The following is a 22,525-nucleotide window of genomic DNA, read 5'->3' as shown; positions in this document are numbered from 1 at the left end:
CCTTGCTAAGGCCAGGGCTTCTTTACACTGGCACAGTACCACTTTGTGTGCTTTCTGGTTTTTTTTTTGCTCGTTTACTCCTGCCCCTCTTGTTAGACTGCATTTTCCCATCCTTGTTCTGCCTGCCCTTAGAAGTGACTGGTGCCACAGGCTGTCTGAACATCTGAACTCAAAATAACCAAGCAGCTGGAAAGTTCAATAAATGACTTTTATATACCACGCACATCAACATCCCTAATCCTCTTACCACTTGCAGGATACATGACGCACGCCACAGCACTCCAATTGCTTAGGCTTCCTAATAACTCTTAAAAACCCACAACTCCTCAGTTTTAAGAAACCAAAGCATTTCTTCAACAATGAAATGTAAAAAAAAAAAAAAAAAAAGCAGTCATCTGTGCAAAAAGGCAGATTTATTACTTGTACTGTCTGTGTTAACTCCAGGGTGATACAGACATGTTTACAAACCACTTATACCCCCAGGGAAGGCTTTCAGGGAGCTGTATCTGCAGAGAAAGAGCCAGAAGCACAACTCGGAGCTAAACAGTGCGTGAAGTCAGAGCATGATCTTCAGCAGAACAGCACTGCTCATCCTCACCAACAGCAGTCCCTCAGCAACACAGCACCTCTCCCACAACCTCTGCCCAGCTACTGTGTGCAGCCAGGGTAACTGCTCAGCACCCAGCTCCCCCCACAGCCTGTGCCATGCTGCACTGCTGCCAGGGTGCAAGCAGAACAGCAACTAGGCCACAGAACTAGGTTTGCAAAGAAGAGCATCATGCATCTTCCCCCACAGCCTTTCAGGAGAGATGCTTTTTACTTTGGAGCCAAAGTCCACGTCCCCAAACACAGTCTTAGTATGCTGTACTCTGAAATCAGGCAGGGGAAAGATTTGAGGTCACCAGACAGACACTGCTTACTGGTAGCCATCCATCACACCAGATCACAGCTATGCTTGGAGGTCATCTTCTCCACGCTTCTTGGAGGCTGCCAACATATAAACCAATAAAAGCTGAAAGACCTCATAGGATTTAATCACTGTAAGAACATACCTCAGCTTATAAAAGGAGGAAGCAGCTTGTATTTCTCATTTTGGACCTAGCAGCAACAGAGATTTCACACAGCAGGTTTTCAAAGAACTTCATGGTGTGCTCACAAAAAAGAGGTTGTTGGTGATGAAATCTGGGTCATATTAAGTAGTGGAGTGGAAGATAAAGCCAATAAATCTTTCTGCTCTACAAAAACCTGGCCCAAACATTAATTTATTGAATCTGCAGGTATAATTATACAGGATGCACCTGGAATGTAAATTTAAATCAGTAACATGGGAACAACCACTGCAAAGCATGTCCTTCTGTTTGCAAAGTGCCAAGCACTTCACATTAAGGATTCCTACAGAGGCTTCTGGGCATTATCACAACAGAAATAACAGCTTCCCATTCTGTAACCACAGATTAGGACATTTATAGCTTGAGACCTCAGTGACTGGAACTTCACATTTCCTAGCTATATTCTTCCTCTTACAGAAGAAGCTCACAGACTTCACAGTAGGTCAGAACAGACCTTTGGATTACTATAACAGAGCTAAATCCTCCACAATTTGGAAAAAATCTGTCTGGAAGAAAAGCCTGTGCCTGATTAGACCCATAGGTAGCGTCAGTGGCATGCTTAAGGTAATATTTTACTAAGATAGTAATAAGGAAGTTTCTGAGTACGTTTTTTGCCGTGTAAACCCTGGCCCCATGTTCTGTCCTGCATGCTCTTATCTACTTACAGATTGATTTTCTTAAAATGGAAAGATGTCAGCTGCTGTTTTCATATCAGGCTGGCTTATGATTTCATGATACAATGAACAAGCGTATTTTACTCGGTGACAAGTAACTGAAAAAGTTCCCATTTAAATAAAGGCTGTGAATTTTGACTGCTGCTCAAAGACAGAAGCTGTGCTTCCCTTCCAAACTGCCTGCCCACCAAGCCAGAGCAAATACTTCCTGAGCTCAGGAACTGAGAGTCAGCCTCCCTGAATGTTTTACTCTGTGCCTGACATGCTCTGCTACCTTAGGCTAATTATATCATCTGTGCTCCTGGCTTATCCATGTCTCAAGTTGGCACTGGGACCTGTGCCCTCTTTTCCTTTGCTCCGTTCTGCACATTCCCAGCCTTCCCCAGCTGCTTGCTGCTATCTGACCCCGAACTTCCCCAGGCTCCACTTCTCTGTCGCTTTCCCTACCCTTCCGCCTGCGTTTTTGAGATACTGCCATACCTCAGTGTTTCTTGTCCTCTTGGCATTTCACTTAAGTGATGAGATGAGGCTTATGTTAGTATGAGTTCTTCAAGTCTACAACTGCGGTTTCTGAGAATACATGTTTGGAGACAAGGATTAGCTGTCAGATACAACAGGTGGTCAGCTGGATCAGCACTGGTTAGGAGTGCGTCCAACTGTGTGTTATTCAGTTGTAAGTTACAGAATAAAGATCTGCACCTGTGCCTGGCCAGCCTGTGGCGGCTCAAAAAGAAAAATTAGATGTCCCAACCCCCTCTGGTTCCTGTTCCACTTCTCGCCCTTGCTCCCAAGCACCAGCCCATGTGAATTCACACAGTACTGATGTCTACAGTCATACTTTCACACATCACTTTTCCATTAAATCCTTTTTGGCAAGGAATACCCAATTAGCAGGTAAATGCAGATAAAATGCTGTAACTACCGGTGAAGAAGGTCGGCTGCTGAAGACTTTTCTTTCATTCTGAAGACAGTGTAATGTTATGTGAAAGTGTTGAAAGTTCTATTCCCTGCCTCTTTTCCTACAATGCACAGGCATGAGCATGCCGCATCTACACCCTCTTCAATCATGCTCAACAGAATGGAAGAAGCATTCAGAATCTTAAAAGTGTGGATTCAAATTTTGTGGGCTTAAAAACAAAACACCAAAAAGGTGACGTACACATTTCCGCAAAAGAGCAAAGGCAGAAATATACTCTTCTGTATAACCCAGCTAGCCAGCCAACCAAAATCAATTTAATTTCATAGCAGATATGAAACAACTCACACAGAGCTGCTGTTGCAAGCCCCTTTCTTGCCTTGGCCTGTCCCTGCTGGCAAGGAAGTGCCCAGCATCTGTACAGAGCACATCAGTGTTTATCTAGCACCACAACATTTTCTACAAGGAAAACTCAATTCTCTAGATGCCTCTCAGACTCCACTTAAACAACAAACAATTGAAGGTTATTTAAGCAAGTCACTGCTCTCACATGGCAAAACTCTTCTTCCTTTTATCGCTACTGACATCGAGGCATCTCTGCCTCTTTACCACTGTGTTATATCTAGAAAGCTGAGACCTCCCTTCCTGCCTTCACTGAGACGCTGCCTCAGTCAGTGTTCATTTATCAGAAACACCAGTGTCAACTTGCTCCCTGGGAGAGATCAGCCTATGCTGCTGCTCCAGTCAGGATCACAGCATTGAAGCTCTGGCGTCAAGAATGCTCATGTTTCCAAACCTTTCATTTTCTGATTTGGTTTTTAAGCGCTCTTTAAATATGGAATCCCCCAGGAAAAGGAGTATCCAATCCAGTTTTGATTGCTAAGTCTCTCCCCGCTCTCTTGGCTCTGTGTGCAGGAATAGCAAGGCAAACACAGAAGAAGAATATCTATCTCCACAGGGAGCCTCCTGCTTCCTAAGCCTTCCAGACTTAACTGCTAAAGCTGGTTTTATATTATGGACAGATTTGCTCCTTTGCATTGTCCTTCCACTTCCTCAGCTGCTTTTTGCTATGTTCACAAAGGTCTCTCATTTGAGCAACATTTCTCTCCATTCATTCTTTATTTATGTTGACTGCCTCAAAATAAAATTAAGAGAGACCTGCTGTGTTGCATTCAACCCCATCAGCTTCTCCCATCATCTGTGATGCGGCTCCTTTCCTCCTCACTAACTGTAAACGGCCCTGAATAGGTAGCATTTTCCCTTCCACATCAAGAATTGATTACATTCCTCCCTTAGGGCCAGATTCTACTAGGTCCTAAGTGCTATAACCCCCATCCATGTTTTAGTGGAAAAAAACAAAACCTTCAGATTATTAGCAAGGCTGTCCCTGAAGTTTTTATAACCTTGTGTGATCAAAACCTCAAGCCTGCTAGGCAAGTTAGAATGTTATTTATCTGGGGAGGAGAGAGAAGACAGAGAAAGCAGGTAAACATACTGCTTTTCATCATAGCTAAATGTTTGATCTGGCTCTGGTAGTACTCCTGGCAGAGAGCACTGAGCCACTTTACAGAAATTCTTTCTGGGCCTGGACTGAAGCAGTCTGGCAGAGCTGGACACAGATGACCACAGTCCTGCTTGCCAGGCACTGTCTGCTTGCCATATATGAACTTCATACCACGATCCTTTCACAGGCCCTAGCACAATGGTTTCCAATGTGGACTGCCAGGGAGTGCACAAGAGAATCCATGAGGGCGCTGGAAGAAAGTAGTTTTTGTACTGTTAACAAATACAAGATAAAAAGTTTAAATAGTGTTTATTTCATCTTTATCTCATTTTTTTCTATTTTTGCATACATTTTATAATGTACATAGTATATTAGTACAGTAGTGCATGTACATAATTTATAAATAAATATATGCAGACTGGGGGTACCTGCTCAAAAAACTTCTACTGATAAGGGTGCATGATCAAAAATGTTTGAGGAATAACTGCCCTAGAGTTCTTCAGTAATTGCATTCAGGACTAAAGCAGCCTAGCAGCCACGGTTCACCCTCACTTTAGCAGAGAGCTGAGTGCGTGCTCAATTCTCTAAGCTTCAGCTGATCTGCCTGTAGGTTTTATACCAGGATAACCAGCTTGCTTTGAAAAGGAGTAATTTCCCTTTGTCCCCCTAGAAAACTGTTCTTTTTGTAAGAACAGGGGAGTGGTGGTATCAGTCAGAGGTACTTCTGCATTGGTATAACAGTTTTCATGTCACTCTGCTTTTAGCATGATTCTGTACTGTATCATTAAAGTAGTACCACATATGCATTTATTTAAGCATGTACTTATATGCTTCTCTCGATTCAAAGGATAATGTACTATATTAACATCCCTCAACACTCACCTTTGAGTTTTAATTTGCATCACTCACAAATCAAAAGGATGTTTAACAGCCTTGTGTTTTTCTCTAGTGGAAATAAGCTTCCAGAGCACACACTCATTGTGCAGTCAGCCATGCAAATTATTAATCCTGTAAGAAAGACTGAGGTTGCAATAGTGGTAGGAAAGGAGGGAAATGTCTTTTTACTATAAAAATGCTCTGTAGTCTCTCTGCAGCCCCTGTTGTCCTTCCTTCAGGGCCTTAGGTCTACCACTCAATAGATTCTGGTCACTCTTCTCAAACCTTGGCAATCAAATTGCAACTGATGTGTTCTTCAATGAACATGGCTTTTTCCTTTTCCTTGTGCGTCTTAATGTTAGTTTCTACCACTTATACTCAGATCTGATACCAAACGTACTACACTGTTGTAAGTATATAAAATGCTTATTAAAACCTAATTAAATGCTATGTTTAGGGAGCAATCCAGTCACACAACTTGCCATTGAATTTTAGGTATGTAACAATGTTGGGCATTTAAGTTCATCGTATAGTCAAAGCAAACAGGTTGTGCTTTCAGTAAACATCAAAAGCGATCTCTTTTAAGAAATTTTTGAGGCTACAGTTCGGAAGTTAACTGACAACAGTAATCTTTCTTCTAGGGTCTCTTAGGCTCCAGTCCAGCAGAGAGCATTTGAGGCAGATACTTAACCTTAAACCACAGTGATCAAATTACTCTTAGGCACCAGTGCAACACTACAGTGAAGTGCATGTTTTTGAAGTGAGATTACACATGTTTCTTATAGCCCAGGATTGCTCCAAACAAATGATTTACTGGTATAAGTATTATAATATGAAGTGATGCTATCTAAAAAAAAACCAGGAACAGCTACAAAAGAATGAGTAGTGAGAAGTAAAGTACAGAGTCCTTGAAGATACAGCAAAAGAGGCGCTTAAAGACTCTGCTTAGGAAAAAAAATATTTTTACTTGAGTTTAAAAGCTTGCCTACTTTCTCCTCCCTCATCTAAATTACAGACACGGCAATTAACAATGGCTGTCACAGTGGTCAGCGGTGGTCACAGAAAGCAAAACATAAAATGTATCTGTGTCTCCTTTCTTTAGGAAGCATTCAAGCTCTACCAGTATGCAGAACAGTGAGTTCAGCTAGTCTTAAAGAGGAAGAGAAAAGCATCGGCCACACCAAAACAATTTAAACATAACATTTTGTTTTCTTTATAGAAATTGTCACTTGGTTCACCACATCCTCCTGCCTCTAGAACCAGTGTCTGAGGGATAGGGGGCTCCAGAGTACACTGTGCAAACGAGGGGAGAACCAGACATAGGAGACCCAATCCTCACCCCCACCAATAGAGTCGAGGGAGAAGGGAGAATATTCCTTAAATGCTTGCTGCAAAGAACTGGGCTCATTACTCAGTGCATTAGCCTCTAAACTTCCACTAGTCTCTTCTACTAGGCAGCAGGAGCACAGATGCATTGACACCTCAGTCCCAATAAAATGCTCACAGAAAGCTCTGTGCAGGGGCAGCTGACACCCCCGAGGTGCAACCTTCATCCAAACAGAAGGTTGATTAATCATGGGATAACCAAACCCATAGGTAAGCACCACTCCTATTAGATCTGAAACTCATATTTTGTTGAGCTGCACGCTGCAGTCCTTCCAGCTTTTTAATGCTAAGTTTGATGTTGTAGTGGGTGTGACAGTTGTTCACATATTGCATCTCCCACACAAGCAGATCTGGATCATCCGCTGTAGCGGATGTGGGTGAGCAGCGTGGTCAGGGGCATCTGGCCATTGCTTTGGTATGTTAGAAGTACCAGCTGTCATCTTATATGACACTATGAACCCAAGAACAGGCAGAGTCTGGTTTCACACGGCTTCGCCTCTCAACATCAACTAGCTTTTTCATCACAGGAGATGCTGTTAGAGCCTACAGGCTCTTCTCACTACAAACATGCTGTCTAATAAGGATTGAACTCAAGCAAGGCATCTTTCAGCAAGGGCAATTCAAAAGGCTGTCACCCCCATCAGCTATTTTTGCATAAGGTAGGTGAGAACTCAATACCTGGAAGACCTTTACCTTCTCCTCCCACTGCAATGGACCTGGGCACATGGGGCAGAGCAAAATTGCAAAAAGCCTGGCTTACTAAGCAGCAAAATTTGAACAATGAATCCCTGCCCCAGACTACCAGCAATTTTAACAGAAACAGTGGAGACATGGTGTCCAGCAGAGCCCAGTAGAATAAAAAAAAAGATGTCGCATAATGACTAAGAACATGATGTTAAAATGTGAAGTATCGGTAGGATCTATATTAAGACACAAGAGAAACGTTCATTTTTATAACAGCAAAGTATTCTAGGAAACAAAATACAATTAGAGAAACTAAATGCTGTAGCAAAGAAGAGCAGGTTAGGAAAAGGTTACGGTACAGATTAAAAGGATTCAATAGAAATGGAAATCTTCAAAGTAAAGTTTTGAACAGCTTTTGTTATACTTGTTTCTTGCTCCTTTTCTGATTAAAGTACTGTGCTGAAGCATTCTCCCTTTAGGTGCCCATTTCAGCTTAAAAAGAAAGAATCCCATCTCCCTTTTATCTTAGGAAGAAAGCTGACATTAGAACAATTGGTAGTGCACTGCTCGATGTCAAGCTGCTCCAGGTCAATCCCTCAGACCCCTTTTGAGTCAACCTTCCAGCAAAAGACCTGAAGAAAAGGCATGGTTTGTATTTTAACATTTCACTCACTCAACTGCAATATCTGCCCATAACATGCTATCAAATGTTTCTGCTTCAGCATACAATACAAATGGCTGCTTTTAGAAAGAAACTAATGCTCACTTTCTTTTCATTGAATTCAGGGAGTGATAGTCAACAGCCAAAAAGAAAAGAGTTAAAGACTGGTACAATCTCAACAGCAGCATTAACAGTGTCAAGTCCATTTCAAATTCCGTACCCACTTTGACAGTACCAATTCAAAAATATCCAGAACTGAATATTTTACACCCACCACCTGTACCCAAAAGCAAGTAGGTGCTTGTGCAATAATATGCACTTAACAAAGCTTAACGTGGTTTGTATTTACCCCAGTCTAGTGGGACTGTAGGATTAGGTACTTCTGGCTATACTCCCACCCCTCTTACCCAGAAACAGCCGTGCCTTGTACAGAAAGATCCAAAATGCTCTTTAACCAAATAAAATGGGAAGAAGAAGGAATTGAGGCCAATGTAATTCTCAGGACACAGAGATTCATGATAAACTAGGTGCACTTCAGCTGTCAGGGCAAAGATTTTGCCTTCATTTTCAAGGCAACTCATGAAGTTCATAGGAGAGTAGGTTTTATGAGTCTGAGGACAGGACACCAGAAGCTGCAATACCTGTGGCAGAGTCAAAGGCATAAAAAAATCCAAATCTTGCAGTTTAGTATATATTTTTGTTTCTAATCATCAAATACTAGGAGCCCCATAACAAGAACCTGAGTGAATCCAAGTTCAAGGTAACACGTTAAACTGAGAAAGACTTTCAAAGAGAAATAAGACGACTTGGTGACTTTAAACTTGTTACTCTGATCTCAATACTCCTCAAAGACTGAATAAATTTTGGAGGAAAGACTAATCAAGGACATCAAGACAAATGCAAAGCATTTGTATCATAGACAGGTCACCTCAGAATCATTTTTAGTGGGTAAGCTTCGAAGATATTACTTACAGGATAGCTGAATTTATCTGTTCTGTTTCTAGCTAGGTACTTGTTTATTGGCAACAATAGAGATAAGCAAGAGAATGTCTCCTCTTTACCCAGATCCTTGACTGAGAGAGGAGTTGTCTGGATGAAGGCAGGTGACTTTGGGAAAGAGATTGTTCCATTTTTTACTATAACATGGAACTAGAACCTAGTGTATGATCAAGACACTAATGGGCAATGCTGGGCTGATCATCCTACTAGATAGTAGCTGGATTTGTTGGCCAAAATAAATCTTGCAAACCAGTAATGAAAGTTTTTTCTCTAATTATCTGCTCCAAGACAATCTCTTATTTTGCACAAAGTGATGCACAACTGACTTCTAAACCAGTGGTTTTCTAGGTAGCATTAGGCAGGTTTTTAGTTATCTGTAGTGAATATAGTGACATATTAGTACCTTTGAATAAGGAACTATAAGACCTTACTTGGAACCGTGTTCAATTTCCCAACAAAGAGTTGATCCTAAACTGTGAAAGACTACTACTACTAGAAGTAGGGGTTTATTCTTGCAAGGGAAGATTGTGAAGAAACCTGTTACTGTCTCATTTTTAGCCTAGGGGGGGAAAAAAAGGCAGCAAATCTCTTAAAATATACTTGATGTAAATATCAGGAAGAGAAGACCTAAGTGCCTCTTTGCAAGATGAAACAATTTTGCAATGCTCACAAAGAAGTGAAGAAACACCCTTCTGATACCCAGTCCATGAACTGGAGAAACATGAAGTAGAATTCTGTTGTCCTTTCTTGTCAGGACATCTGTTACATGATCATCAGTTATTGCAGGCATCTGGACTGTGACTTAGTTGGGCCTATTCCAGACCTGTGCTTATTTTCCTCCACACATCCATTCTCATGGTCTACAGAGATTTGTGTTGGGATTCAGCTGCAAGGAGGCTCTTCATACCTCAAAGAGAGTCATGAAAGAAGGCAAGTACAAACCTAGGCACCGCTGGATGGTGCAGTAACTAAGTGCCTCCATTAGCATCGCTAATCTCACAAGTATTTGGGCAGTGTTTTATCAGGGATCCCTGGCATCAGATTAGTGTTTTTAACACGCAGGAGGTGGCTCAGAATGTCATTTGAGCAGAGATAAAAGATTCATGGACACACAACACATTATCATAGAATTGAGCATGAGAACAATACCCTAACTGTCAAGTGTGCCTGGACCACTTTACTGGGGCAAAGGGAAGTTTCATCTTAACAGATCAGGAGACCTTCTGTGAGCACACAGCTCCTTCCCACAAGCTGTACAGCTTTTTCCCTGCTCCCAAAGCTGATGCTGGAGATGCAAGTAGCAAGCCTTCTGCATAGCACTCCAACATACAACTTGCCACTAAGCATCTTTCTGAGTGTTTGCATTTATCTTAAGCAATCTAAATCAATCTTAACCAAAAGGAGAAGCGTGCTAAAAGGGACCTCAGGAAGTCCTTTAAGTCCAGGCCTCTATCCTCGTTCAGCACACATACTGGGTTAGCACCACTTGTTCTTAGGTTTCCAGTGACACACCTCATGTCTTCTGCAGCACTGCACTTCTGAGAATTTCTATCATGTCTGATTTAACTATCCATCAATTCAACATTCAGTTTTCAGAGCAAATAAAGCAGATAATTCCCTTTCCTATAATAGCCCTTACTTATCCATATGGCCACTTAGCTTAAAAACAGAATACAGAAAGTGGGTCCAGTTAATAGATTTTCTGCTTCTCAGTCCCTTCTCTTCTCATTTGACTATTTGCTTCTCACCTGGGTTGGTGACCAAGACTCACTCTCCTAAATGGCAAGCCAGTCTCATTGCAAGTCTTGTACGCTCTGTTTAAATATCTGGGGAGGATGTTTGCCTTTTAATAACAACATGACACTGAGTCACATTTGTCTGGTGTTCAGCTTCAACCTCCAGTTCCTTTTCCACCTAAACACTTCTTCCCCTTCCCCTCCATTTTCCACTTCTGCTGTTAGTCACTGCTGCCTTCCCACTAAGAATTTCTCTCTTGCACCATGCCATTTTCCCCCCCAGACTATTTCAGGCTGTCAAGAACCTTGCAGATTCTCAGCCTGTCCTCCAGTGTACGTGGAGTCACTCCCAAATTCATGTTATCCAAAAGCTTAATAAACAAATTCAGTAGTCCACCTCCAGTCAGGAAGGCGGTTTCAAATTCTCATTAAATTAAAAAAAATAAAAATCCTTCCATCAGAACATTTAAGCTTTTGCCAGATCTTTATGCAACACATTTTTGGAGATTCTGGGCCAGACCTTATTGAATTCAAATGGAGACAGAAACAGACATTTGCAGTAAGGACGATTTTAGTGAGAATACCTGACAGGGACTAGATGGTATTTATTCAGTCAAATGTCTCTGCATCTGCCTGCTTCTCCCCCTATACATTTTAATCTCTGCAAGGTTTGTTGCAACAGATATAGCATAACACAAAGCACAATGTGAAACTCTGAGCTAGTAATGCAGAGGTGGTTTCTGCCTCAAGAATTTGCTTCCAATTCAGTATAGAAAACAGGGAGGCAAGTCTGACGGGGAACACAGCAATAGTGGTGGGCCTCCACAAGGCTCAGATAGATCCTAACTACGCACAACTGCTCCAGGCACCAAAACCACCACGAGCTGGTAACTTGTTTCATACATAAGAAATAAACACCAAAGGTAATTTGAACCAAAAGGAACTTGTGGGGCACCTATGAAATAGAAAGGTAACGAGAAGACAGTGCTATCTCCCAGCTGCTCTGTGGCAGTAGCCAGGCTTTCTGTGGCTGACGGGAGAGCTGGCTACCAACAGCCTGAGCTGTAGGGACAGGGTAAGGAGAGCCCAGAGCCATTGCAAAGTGGGCTGGAAGAGCGGCCCAATCGAGCACTGCCAAATTCCTGCTCAACACCTTTTTTTGTGGAAAAGACATTACAGAAAGTCATGGCTTTTGCCAAAGAGTTTGTTCAAGGAGCTGCTGCCAGTGCCCCAGGGGCACCACCATGGCTGACTGTCCCTGCCCTGCCCCCTGGCCCAGGGCTGTACATCAGCCCCCAGGGCTGTCAGCCCCTGCCCCAGCAGGGCCGGGCTCTGGCTCACCACAGCCCTGCCCAGCCAGGGGCCCACATCCTGAACCAGCCTCAGTCCATCCCCAGGGCTGCCTCGGTGTCCTTGGCTGCAATTGCCCTGGCTGGGGCAGTAGGAGGGTCTCTGGCTGACAGGCCCTGCTCTGACAGACCCCCATGGGGAGGCCCCCATAGCACCCAGCCCACAGGGAGCCCCCAGACCCCACGGGGCACAATGACATGGGGCTGCTGTACAGGTCTGACAAGCTGTTTTAGACCATCTCTGATGTCAGTTTAAGTGTGAGTCATTACCCAGTACTACAGAAGCAGATGAAGGCCCTTTTTGAGAGGGTCATTCCTTATTTATCAAGCACAACCCCGTCAGGTGGAAAGAGCAGGATGCCTTTTACTCCAAAACCCATCACTCTTTTCCCAATGGGGGAGATTCGTGATATGCTTAAAGCCACCTCCTCTCCTTACCCTTAAAAGAAAGGGCTGAGACTACTTGCAGCAATGTTAGTTAGCACTATACATACAGCTACAGATCACTCAAAGGCACGCCAAATCTTAGCACTTAATTTCTTTTAATCTCAAAGCCAATCACAAGAGGGAATTAACACAGATCTCACAAGTATAAACCTTCAGACATTGTATTTTATTTCATCTCAAACCAACCAATAACTACATAACAGGACCAGTTTGTAAGTAAGGAATAACCATGACAGACAAGAAATGAGGAAAAGTCTTCAGTTTAAGGAGGTCTTCTCATTTAGTGATCCTGTTCAGAAATATAGTCCAACAAGCTAGAAGCCCTTTGAAAGGCTAAATAAGAATTTATATCCACATATGTATTTATATCCATAATGCAACATATTCAGCATGACAGATGTAAGAGCATCTTAATATTTTTCAAGATCATTTTGGGAATCCCTTGCCCCAAACCAAAGCTGGTTCACTTTTGCTAGGCCACTGCAGCAAGTGAAGGTTTACAAACCACCACCCTGCCCTCTGGGGAAGGCTGGCCACCTCCTGCCTTGCAGTCCAGTTGAACTGTTTTCCGTTTACCGGAGAAGAACAAGTAAAACTAGATTCCCATCCCAAATGCCATAAGCCATATGCGTAAGAGCATACATGTATGAGTTTCGATACATATAACCTCTTCAAAGTAGTTTTCCTGGGCATGAACTGACAAGATTACCAGTGCCCAAGCCCTGTATCAGCAGGGTGCATCCCTCCAGCAGCAGACAGCACAGTGACATCAATGGGAATAGCCACACACCCACAGCTACACGCTGCACACCTACAAGTGCTACCCACCGGGAAGTTAGCCAGCATCTACCTTTCAGAAAAAGCAGAGATGACTATACGCACTGGATAGTCAGACTTTCCACAACAGTGAATTTCGTAAGTAACTTAAAAAAAGAAAGATATTCTCATTTTTTGCTCCAATTTAATCTTTCATACACACCCACCTCTCTGCTATATGTAATCAGAAATGAATCACAGTTATAACAGCAGCTGCTTTAAGTCTTTTTTCTGCTTTTTCTTCACTAGAAATAACGCTTCCACTTGTGCTCACTGATGGGCTCGCTGTATCTTTTATCTCAGTCCAACAGTCTTCCTGTCCAACGCACAGCCAATTCCCCCCATCCATACACAATATTTTTTGCTTCTGTCTCCTGTGTATCCCTGTCTGATATGATTTTTGCATCCTTACAGTATGCCTCCTTGACTACTTCAGTTTGCCCAGTTTTCAACTGCACAGCTACAGCTTTGTTTTGCTTGCTGAATAGAAGTTGCTTGGTTTTGTTCTTTGTCCTTCTTAAAGGCAAATATAGTTTGTCAATACAGGTCATGCGAATCCCTCATGCTGTCCAAGAAAGCAGAACTGAAAGCATGCTTTCTATCATGTGCCATTAATACCAGTTGTCTTCACAGAAAATCAAGAGATAATCCAGGAATAATTTATACAGAGCCAAAATAAGCTAAGGAGCCTTCCAAGCCTATTTCCCTGCAGTCCCTCAATCAGGGAGCTCTCGCGTAGTTTTCAAAAGACCCACTCAGTTATGCGTCCGTTCATTTTCAGATAGAGCCAGTGACTGATTAACATCCTGTTCTTTAAGGAGTATAAAGTGGGAGCTTGGATAAGCTCCTAGAAAGGATGTCTTGCCACAAGGAAACAAGATGTCAAATGCTAGTATTCTCAGGCATTTGTCTTAGCCATACATTCCTTTTGAGTCCATCTGTTCTGTTTTCTAAAACATGCCGAATTTTTGGCAGTATTTGGAAGGTTGAAGTATTTGAGAGATTATATTCCACTGACCTCTTTTATTTCCAAAATGCTAAATCCATCTACTTCAAAATTTTGGAAGCTTGACCATAAACACATGAACAAGCACACCTAAGACAAATTTCCAGCTTCTTTTAAGTCTATGGCATCCAGGACAGCTTCCTGTGACCTAGCAGTCTATACAGAATTAGCAAGTCAACTCCACTATTAGCATCCTCATAAAACTCAGCAGAGAGGCTGATTTCCTCTCCAGGTTGACTTAAAGGTATTCAGACAAGGAAGTTGTTTGCTGTACTGTTCCTGTGATGTTGACAAAAGGACATGAGTAGCTGTAGGAACTAATCTACTTCTTTTAAATGACCCCATCAATAGCTGCAAGGGGAAAAGACTCACACAGTAACAGATCTAGGAGTAAATATGCTTTTTCTCTGTAAAAGGCTAGACAGTGTCTATGGAGAAGACCTTGATCTGCAGTGCTTATAGACTTTCATGTCTCAAGTACCAACCAAAACTGGTACTCTGTATAAAAGCAGAGAACAGATTTTTCCATGTAGTTTATCAACACTATGCTATTCCCGAAGTGCATGTTTACTAGCAGAGGTATGGGCAAAAGAAGGAAGGGAACACAGCTAAGTTGCACTAAATTTTAGAATCAATAAGGCTGTCACGTTGTGCACTTGTTCCACTTCAGTGACAATGGAAGCAAGAAAATGTGCTCTAAACCCAGTAAAACCATCTGAAAAGCACATTTAGATTTTGTAAGACATATGAGATATTAAGACTTTGCATAATTCACTTATTTAGCAAAACTTAAAGCCTTTAAGTCATCCTATAAAGGCTCTGCAAAGTAGTAGTGTATACCTTTGTGACGTATTTATCATATCTTCCTAGAAGTGTTGTGATGCTATCATTTTAAGTAATTTCTACTTAGAATGCAAAAACAGTTTATACAGATATGCATTTTTTTTTCAGTATTTTCCATGGTTATGCAAGTCAAAAGCAGCTAAATTATCTGATGACATAAATAAGCAGGAACAAGTCACATCAGCGGCACTTTATCCACTTACAGTCAGAGAATTTGGCCTGGGTATTTCTGAAGCAGAATCTGCCATAAGCGACTAAGTAGCTTTCATAGCTTTTCTTCCACCTCTGGAATATTTAAGTATAGACCTCAATCTAATAAGACTAAAGCTTTCAGATTCTATTCAGGACTTGAACCAAGATCACCACCACTGTTAGATGATGGCATGTATACAGCCGCCTTTTATGGCCCAGCCTGACCCAAGAGCTCTTCCTCCAGGTTGCCTGCTGCTGGAGTGCTGCCTTCCCATTTGCCTGCCCACACTCTTGGGAAGAGTATGTGCATTGGATCTTCCCCTACATCCTGCAAAGACTTTCCACAGCTCTGTTCAGTTACCATTATATCCATTCAAATAACAGCTAAAAGCCTTTCTCCCTTTACTTGTATCACTTCCCTCTCCTTTGATTATTTAACTGAATTGTTTAGCTCTGCTAAAACTATTTAGAACACAGGTCAAATGAACCACTCCATGCTATATCAATATATATTGTATTGTATGATTCACTGGAGACTAACTTGAAAGAACTAAATTAATTTTCCTTATTTAACATTCATAAAATAGTAACACTTCTGAAAAAAATCCAAGAGTGAAGTTTTATCAGCTGACATGCAAACAGACACTTGTAATTAAACACAAGAAATGCCTTTTTTGTGAGGGTGGACACAACCTGGAATTTAAAGCAGTGCCTTGCTTCCTTGACTTTACCGGAACATGCAGGCTCATTTCATCTCTCAGGTAACATACCCTCCCTTGAGCAGAAGGCCATCTCTCACGTGGCAACCATGATGGTATCAAAGACGGTTTCCCTTAACCTGCTGTTTCTGGAAAAGAACAGTCTCATTTAAAAAAAAAAATATTTAAAACTACTTTAAATACTCATTTAAACCTCTTCAAGGTGACAAGGAGAGCCTGATTGCCAGATGCGGTCTATGCAACTTCTCCCTAAGAGCATGCTGTTCTTCTGGAGTGTGTTCTTCAAAGATGGTAACTTACAGCACATTTAGTGTTTCAGATAAATACTCTGGAAATCCAAAAAAAAGCTAGTTACACTCTCTAAATGCAGCTTGAAGATGAGCTGCTATACTCTTTCAGCAATGAACATTCTAAACATTTTGTCCTTGGGTCTAGGCTTAAGAATAGAGTTTGGAGGGAATAGAAAATTAAGAAAACAGTAGCACCAACTGGCTGTAACTTCAAGGACTTCAGCATTAACTTTTGCTCAGACTTTCCTGCTATTACTGTCACCCTAAAATACCATCCCTAACAACAGGAAGTGCTCTTACAGCTGAGGTCCAATTTTCTGGCTGCTGAACTATACGGATATAGGAAGCACTGGACCCTAGGAAGAGAACGCCAGCTACCCCAATTCAGGAGCAGCAAGCTGCAGCAACATCAGGATATTTGCACCTTCTAAGGCCCTCCATGAAGAAAGACCAGAACCAATAGTCCCTCTACCTATTGCAGAACATTTCCTGGCCAGATTACTGACCTAACAAGGGAAAGCACCACCCAGAGCCACCCCACTCCTGAAGGAAGGAAGAACACACCAATTAAGTCTGAGGCAGGAGCGACCAGAAATGAAGGGTTGCGTTGCAAAGTAATAGTTGCTTGCTCGGTCTCTCCATTTCAATTATGCTTACCCTATACTCACAGCAATTTGTTCTCTTACTCTTTCTGCACTTCCACAACTAGATCTGTCCTGCCTTCAGAGGAAGGGAAGCCAGAGGAGCACCAGCTATCTGTCCATTCAGAATTTAAGTACAGTTTGGGCAGAGGTCAGACCTCCTTTCCTAGAAGGATATCTGTTTGTAGGTTTACTTCCCAACAAATCAATTCTGCTTCCCCTTCACAGCAAGGTTTGGAGAGAATGAGAAGGGAGATGCCAAAACATGCCTGAAACCAACATTTGATCATGGATGCCGTCACAATACAGTTGGGATTTTTCTCAGCAACTAAAGAGAATGATTTTGCAGAGTAGCTTAACTGGAAATAACAGAAAGTGCCAGCAAGCCATCTGTTCTAACCTCTGTGTTAAAGTTAACAGCTATTTTGGATTTCCACAAAGGAAGTCAGCTAAATCTGTTAATGTTTGGTTTTTTTTTTTCCCCCAAGGAGTTGAAGCACCCACTATATTTATTAAATGGAACAGGAACAACAGTAAGTGGAGATCCCTGAAGAAGGGGCAGAAAACAAAAGTCAGGGACACAAACAGCACAGTCTTGTGTAGCGATGCCGTCCAGTCACTTCTCTCCTGATACAGAAGCCAATACAGACCTCTCCCAGCTTGTCAGACCCTGCCGCACGGGAAGGCAAGCATCACCACGAACACATGCAGTGATTGACTCCAGATTGAGGACACTCTGAACCATCTAACACTGCCAGCAGCCCCCAGCACATTTGGGCCTCTAGTGTATTTTTGAGATGAAGTATCAGTTAGCCTGTTTGTGCTCAGAACTAATTCTAGGGATGGATACAATACTTTTTTAAGACTTGAGTTTAATATTGAGGCTGGGGAGGGAAAGGCAATATTAAGTAATTTACTCAAAAAAACCAAAAAGACAAAAAGGAAAAAAGGAAGCGGTATTATCTTCTATTTGTAGTTAAAAAGACCATGAGAGTTTTATAAGTGGCTCTTTTTTTTTTTCTTGGGAGCTTTAGCTCATTCTCATTAAGTAACTTAAACCTTTTCCTCCTCTGCAATTCCCTTTCATGAAGAGGCAGTCTCCCAAACTGAACAGCTTGACACTAGGTTTGATCCTAGTCTGATTCAAGGATTTATTTCCAGCATTGACGTAGCTGAAGGCTCATGAGACTTCAGTCCACAAGGACATTTGTCTTCTGGCATCAGATGATGTCAAGTACATGCCACTAGGATTCTTCTCTTGAGATTCTGACCAAAAGTCCACACTTGGAAGTTTTGGTGCTAACCAAAGGTAAAACTTATCTCAGTCTCATGAAAACCTTTTCCTTTTAAGCTCAGAACCTGTAAGAAGAAGGATTCTTACATCCAACACATCAGAACTGAGAATACAATTTTGTTAGTGCTCTGTGTCTGATCCTGCATTTCATGCTTGTACTCCACTAGTGACTGAAAGATGTGCTGTCACTGCAACGGACAGCTGTCTTGACCTCGGCGGAGACCTTCTCCTCAGTAGGTATGGATCTGAACTCTTGGGTCAGAACAGTGTCCAGTGAAGTGACAATGGTGCCAGTACAAGTATGCTTAGCATGACTCCAATTATGATATATGCATGGTCTAAAACCAGTCAATCTACAAACTAGAACTGTAAGAGCTTAGTTATATACAATGCAGTAGTTTCCATAGCTTGGAATTTAAGTAGTCAAAATAAAAATATCACAGAGGGTACATGTTTCACACATATCAAATCAAGACACTAACTGAACTTCGGCCAAACCAAATCACCATGCTATGCAGCATCTATCATCATCATCATGACCAACAGAATGAAAGGGCAGCAGCAACCTCTCCTCTATCTATTACTAGGAGGAAATATTCACAGCAATACCCATACAGCTTCCCCAAGAGACATCTGCATCTATTTCTGACAACCTTAAATCAGACTCCTTTATTTCAAAGGGAATCTGAATCTGTGAATTAATAGGTCATCGACTTAGTTCTTTCGCAAATCAGCATTAAAACACTAATCCCAGGTCTGTCTATGTTAAAAATGATATTACTATAAAGTCATGATATGAAGAAATAAGCCAGCAAAGGCAGAGAAATTAAGTGATAACTGATGCTGAAATAGCATCATACCATGAAGCCTATGGTCCAGAACCTGATCTTACATATGCTTATCACAGAATGGTTTGGGTTGGAAGGGACCTTAAAGATCATGTAGTTCCAACCCCCCTGCCATGGGCAGGGACACCTTCCACTAGACCAGGTTGCTCAAAGCCCCGTCCAGCCTGGCCTTGAACACTTCCAGGGAGGGGGCAGCCACAACTTCTCTGGGCAACCTGTTCCAGTGCCTCACTTTACCCTCACAGTAAAGAATTTCTTCCTTATATCTAATCTAAATTTACCCTCTTTCCGTTTAAAACTGTTACCCCTCACCCTATCACTACACTCCCTGATGAAGAGTCCCTCCACTTATTTCCTGTAGCCCACTTGAGGTACTGGGAGGTCGCTATAAGGTCTCCCTACAGCCATTTCTTCTCCAGGCTGAACAACCCCAACTCTCTCAGCCTGTCCTCAAAAGGGGGGTGCTCCAGCCCCCTGATCATCTTTGTGGCCTCCCCTGGACCCCCTCGAGCAGGTCCGTGTCCTTCTTATGCTGGGGGCTCCAGAGCTGGACACAGCACTGCAGATGGGGTCTCACAAGAGCAGAGCAGGGGGAGTATTCATAGTAGTCTGAGTAAAGAAATCGGTAAGCTTTACTGATGATTCTTAAAGAGGCACATCAGCTTGATCTTTAAACATTTTACAGGGTCTAGCTATTTCTAGAGGTAGATGCAACTTCTCTTTGCACACCTGTCAGAAGCATGACAGAACTTTCTCTGGGCTCCAGTGCTTGCTCCACCTTACTCCCCCATCCCAAGCTGCCTCCTCCGAGGTTCCTGTCTGTCCCATTGCACAAATTTCAGCACACTACACCAAGTGTAGCAGCACTCTTCTGCATTTATCTTTTAACAGCAAAACGAAGGAATTAAACACTACAAAAATAAACAGCGAAGACAAGCAACCTTAAGACAGGCAAACTGTCAGCTTGGTTGAGGCTGACAGCAATCATCACATCCTGTCCTGAGATGCAAATGTTTTATTTCACATCCTAGCTCTTCATAACCATTAATCTTTTTTTGCAAAGCCTTGCTGCTACACAGCTCGGTTGCTGAGGCCTGCAGATATGTTATAATGGCTCCCTAGGCAAACCAGTGGTGCAACTGGCTACACAGGCCAGTCCACTGAGATCTCAGTGCTGTGCACTGCTGCTGGAGGTCACGTCATGTCATGTCACCACCCTCCTGGCATTCACTGCGGCCGGGAGCCGTGCAAGAAGGGTAAAGGCCAGGGACGGCTGCACAGAAGCCTTTCAGCCAGAGGGAATCCCGGCCCCAGAGCCCTTGTGCACCGCGCAGGGGAGCGCTGGGCAGGGCGCCCGCACCGCCGGACCAGCGGCTTCCCCCACCGGGGAGGGGAACCCCCCGCCACACCAGAGCGCAGCCCAACAGCGGCCCGCGCAGCGCACCCCGCGCCGGGGAGAGCCCCTCGGCTTCCCGCGGGGATCCCCGGGGCTGCTGGCGCCCGGGGCACGGCTGCAGCGCCGGGCAGGCGATGCCTGTGACTAAGCACCCGCGGCCTCCCCTCGGCCGGGCGCTCCCCGCACCAGCGCGCCCGGCGCTGGGCACCCGCGGCCTGACAGCAGAGCCGCTCCCGGGAAGGAGCCACCTGAGCCCCTCCCCGAGGCCAGGGGCCGGGCACGGGCTGGGCACCCCCCGCGGGCACCCCCGCTCCCAGGGGCTGCCCAGCCCCACCGCCCCCTGCCCCGGCAGCCCGCCCCCCGCGTACCGCTGCCATCCTTGAAGTGAGGGGGTGGGACGTCTCGCAGCGACCGGGTCCAGCCCCCCTTCTCCGCTTCCTCCTCCTCCTCCTCCATGGGGCCGGGGCCGCCCGGGACGGCATCGCCGCCGCCCTGCCGCTGCCGCCGCCGCTCCGCCGGGCTGGCCGCCGCCCTGGGGGTGCGGCGCCGGGCCGCCCTGCCCCGCGGGCCCAGCCCCTCCGGGCGCCCCTCATCGTCCTCGTCGTCCTCCTCGTCCTGGGAAGAGGCGGCGGAGCGGGAGTCGGCCGAGGTGCTGTAGAAGGGGTTCCCGCTGCTGTCCTGGCCCGACTCCCCGAAGACGTCGTCGGAGATCTGCAGGCTCTCGTAGCGGGAGCGGGCCGCCTCCAGCAGCGACAGCGCCTTCCTCCGCGCCGGCCCGCCGCCGCCCTCCGCCATCATCTCGGCCGCCGCCAGCAGCCGCCCGCGCTCCCCTCGGCCCGGCTCGGCCGGGTCCTGCGGCCGCAGACAGCAGCCCAGCAGCAGGAGCGGCTCGGGCACGGCGGCGGGCAGGCAGGGAGTGGGGGGAGCCCCGCCGCCACCGCCGGGGCTGAGCCCTGCCTCCCGCTCCCGCCCGCACCACCCGCCCCTGTGTGTGTGCAGGGACATGGGGGGAAGGAGCCAGCTCAACATCTCCAAGTACCACATCCAGCCAATTACCGCGGCAGTCCGCGCCCGGGAGGTGGGGTTATATGGGCGCCGCGGGCCGCCGCCGCCCGCCCCCCGCCCGCCCCGCCGCCGCCCGCCGCTCCGCCCATTTAAAACCACAGCACCGGCTGTGCCGGGGCCGCCGCTGCGCGCCGCCGCCGGAAGGGGGGTCCCTGCGCCGCGCCCGGCCCCGGCCCCGGCCCCGGCCCCGGCCCCGGGTCTCTGCGCCGCGCCCGGCCCCGGCCCCAGCCCCGGCCCCGGCCCCGACCCTGACCCCGACCCCGGCGGAGCTGTCCGCCCGCCCGCGGTGCTGGAGCCAGGCAGGGCAGAGGCAGGAGCGCCGGCCTCGCTGCCTGCAGGCCTGGCAGGAGCGCCCGGTGTGCGGGGAGGGGGGTGAAGGGCTCCCGCGGGTACGAAGCCACCGGCGGGGTCTGGCTGCAGGGCCTCCCGCAGCCGCGGCCTCCCCAGGGAGGAGAAAGGCGCTGGGTAGGGCCCCGGTGGGTCGGGGCCTCGACGGTGTGGCCGGGGCCGCACCAGCACATTGTGGCTTCGCGCAGGCCGGGGAGTGTGAGCAGGGACATACATGGCGGTCGGGGCCCTGGTGTCGCTGCCCCAAAACAGGGCACAGAGCTCCAGCGCTAGGGCGGCCCTTGAAGCAAAGCAGGGAAGGTTGCTGGCGCACAGGGCTGCGGGGCACCAGGCACCTGGGCCCCACGGGCTTAGGCTCTGGGGGGGCTTTACACGAGCGTGGGGTGACACGCGTGCTCCTGCCCATCGCTGGATCCAGCACTGAGCACGCTGCAGGTTGGGGGGCTGAGCATCTGTGGTGTGTGGTTTGGCTTCTTGGGTGAGTATGGTGTGAAGTAACCACTCTTCCAACATTGACACTGATTTAAAAGCAATGTGGTGGCACAAGAAAAACAATGAAAGTGAAAATACCCATGCCCTGACTGGGTTAGTTAAACAGGATTCAGAAATATCCCTGGAGTAACCTAAGGATTTCATACAGCAGCTGAAGCCCCTGGTTGTGCAGCAGTCAGAACAGTCTCTCTGATGTTACAGGAATGTTTGAAATCTCTGATCAAGGTTTATTAT

The 22,525-nt window shown here is 45.5% G+C and overlaps 1 protein-coding gene across 1 annotated transcript in view; it reads right to left on the bottom strand.

Annotated features, from left to right (window-relative positions):
• Window positions 1-21,383, bottom strand: part of PGBD5 (piggyBac transposable element derived 5) — a 73,169-nt gene extending 51,786 nt beyond the window's left edge. Inside the window, exon 1 of the mRNA XM_074863101.1 lies at window positions 20,755-21,383. Within this exon, the coding sequence (XP_074719202.1) occupies window positions 20,755-21,184 (430 nt within the window). The 5' untranslated portion in view covers window positions 21,185-21,383. The remainder of the gene's footprint in view (window positions 1-20,754) is intronic.
• Between the last annotated feature and the right edge of the window lie 1,142 nt (window positions 21,384-22,525).

This window comes from Strix uralensis, chromosome 3 (assembly GCF_047716275.1).
Source record: "Strix uralensis isolate ZFMK-TIS-50842 chromosome 3, bStrUra1, whole genome shotgun sequence".
NCBI lineage: Eukaryota > Metazoa > Chordata > Aves > Strigiformes > Strigidae > Strix > Strix uralensis.
This window is presented reverse-complemented; position numbering and strand designations above follow the sequence as displayed.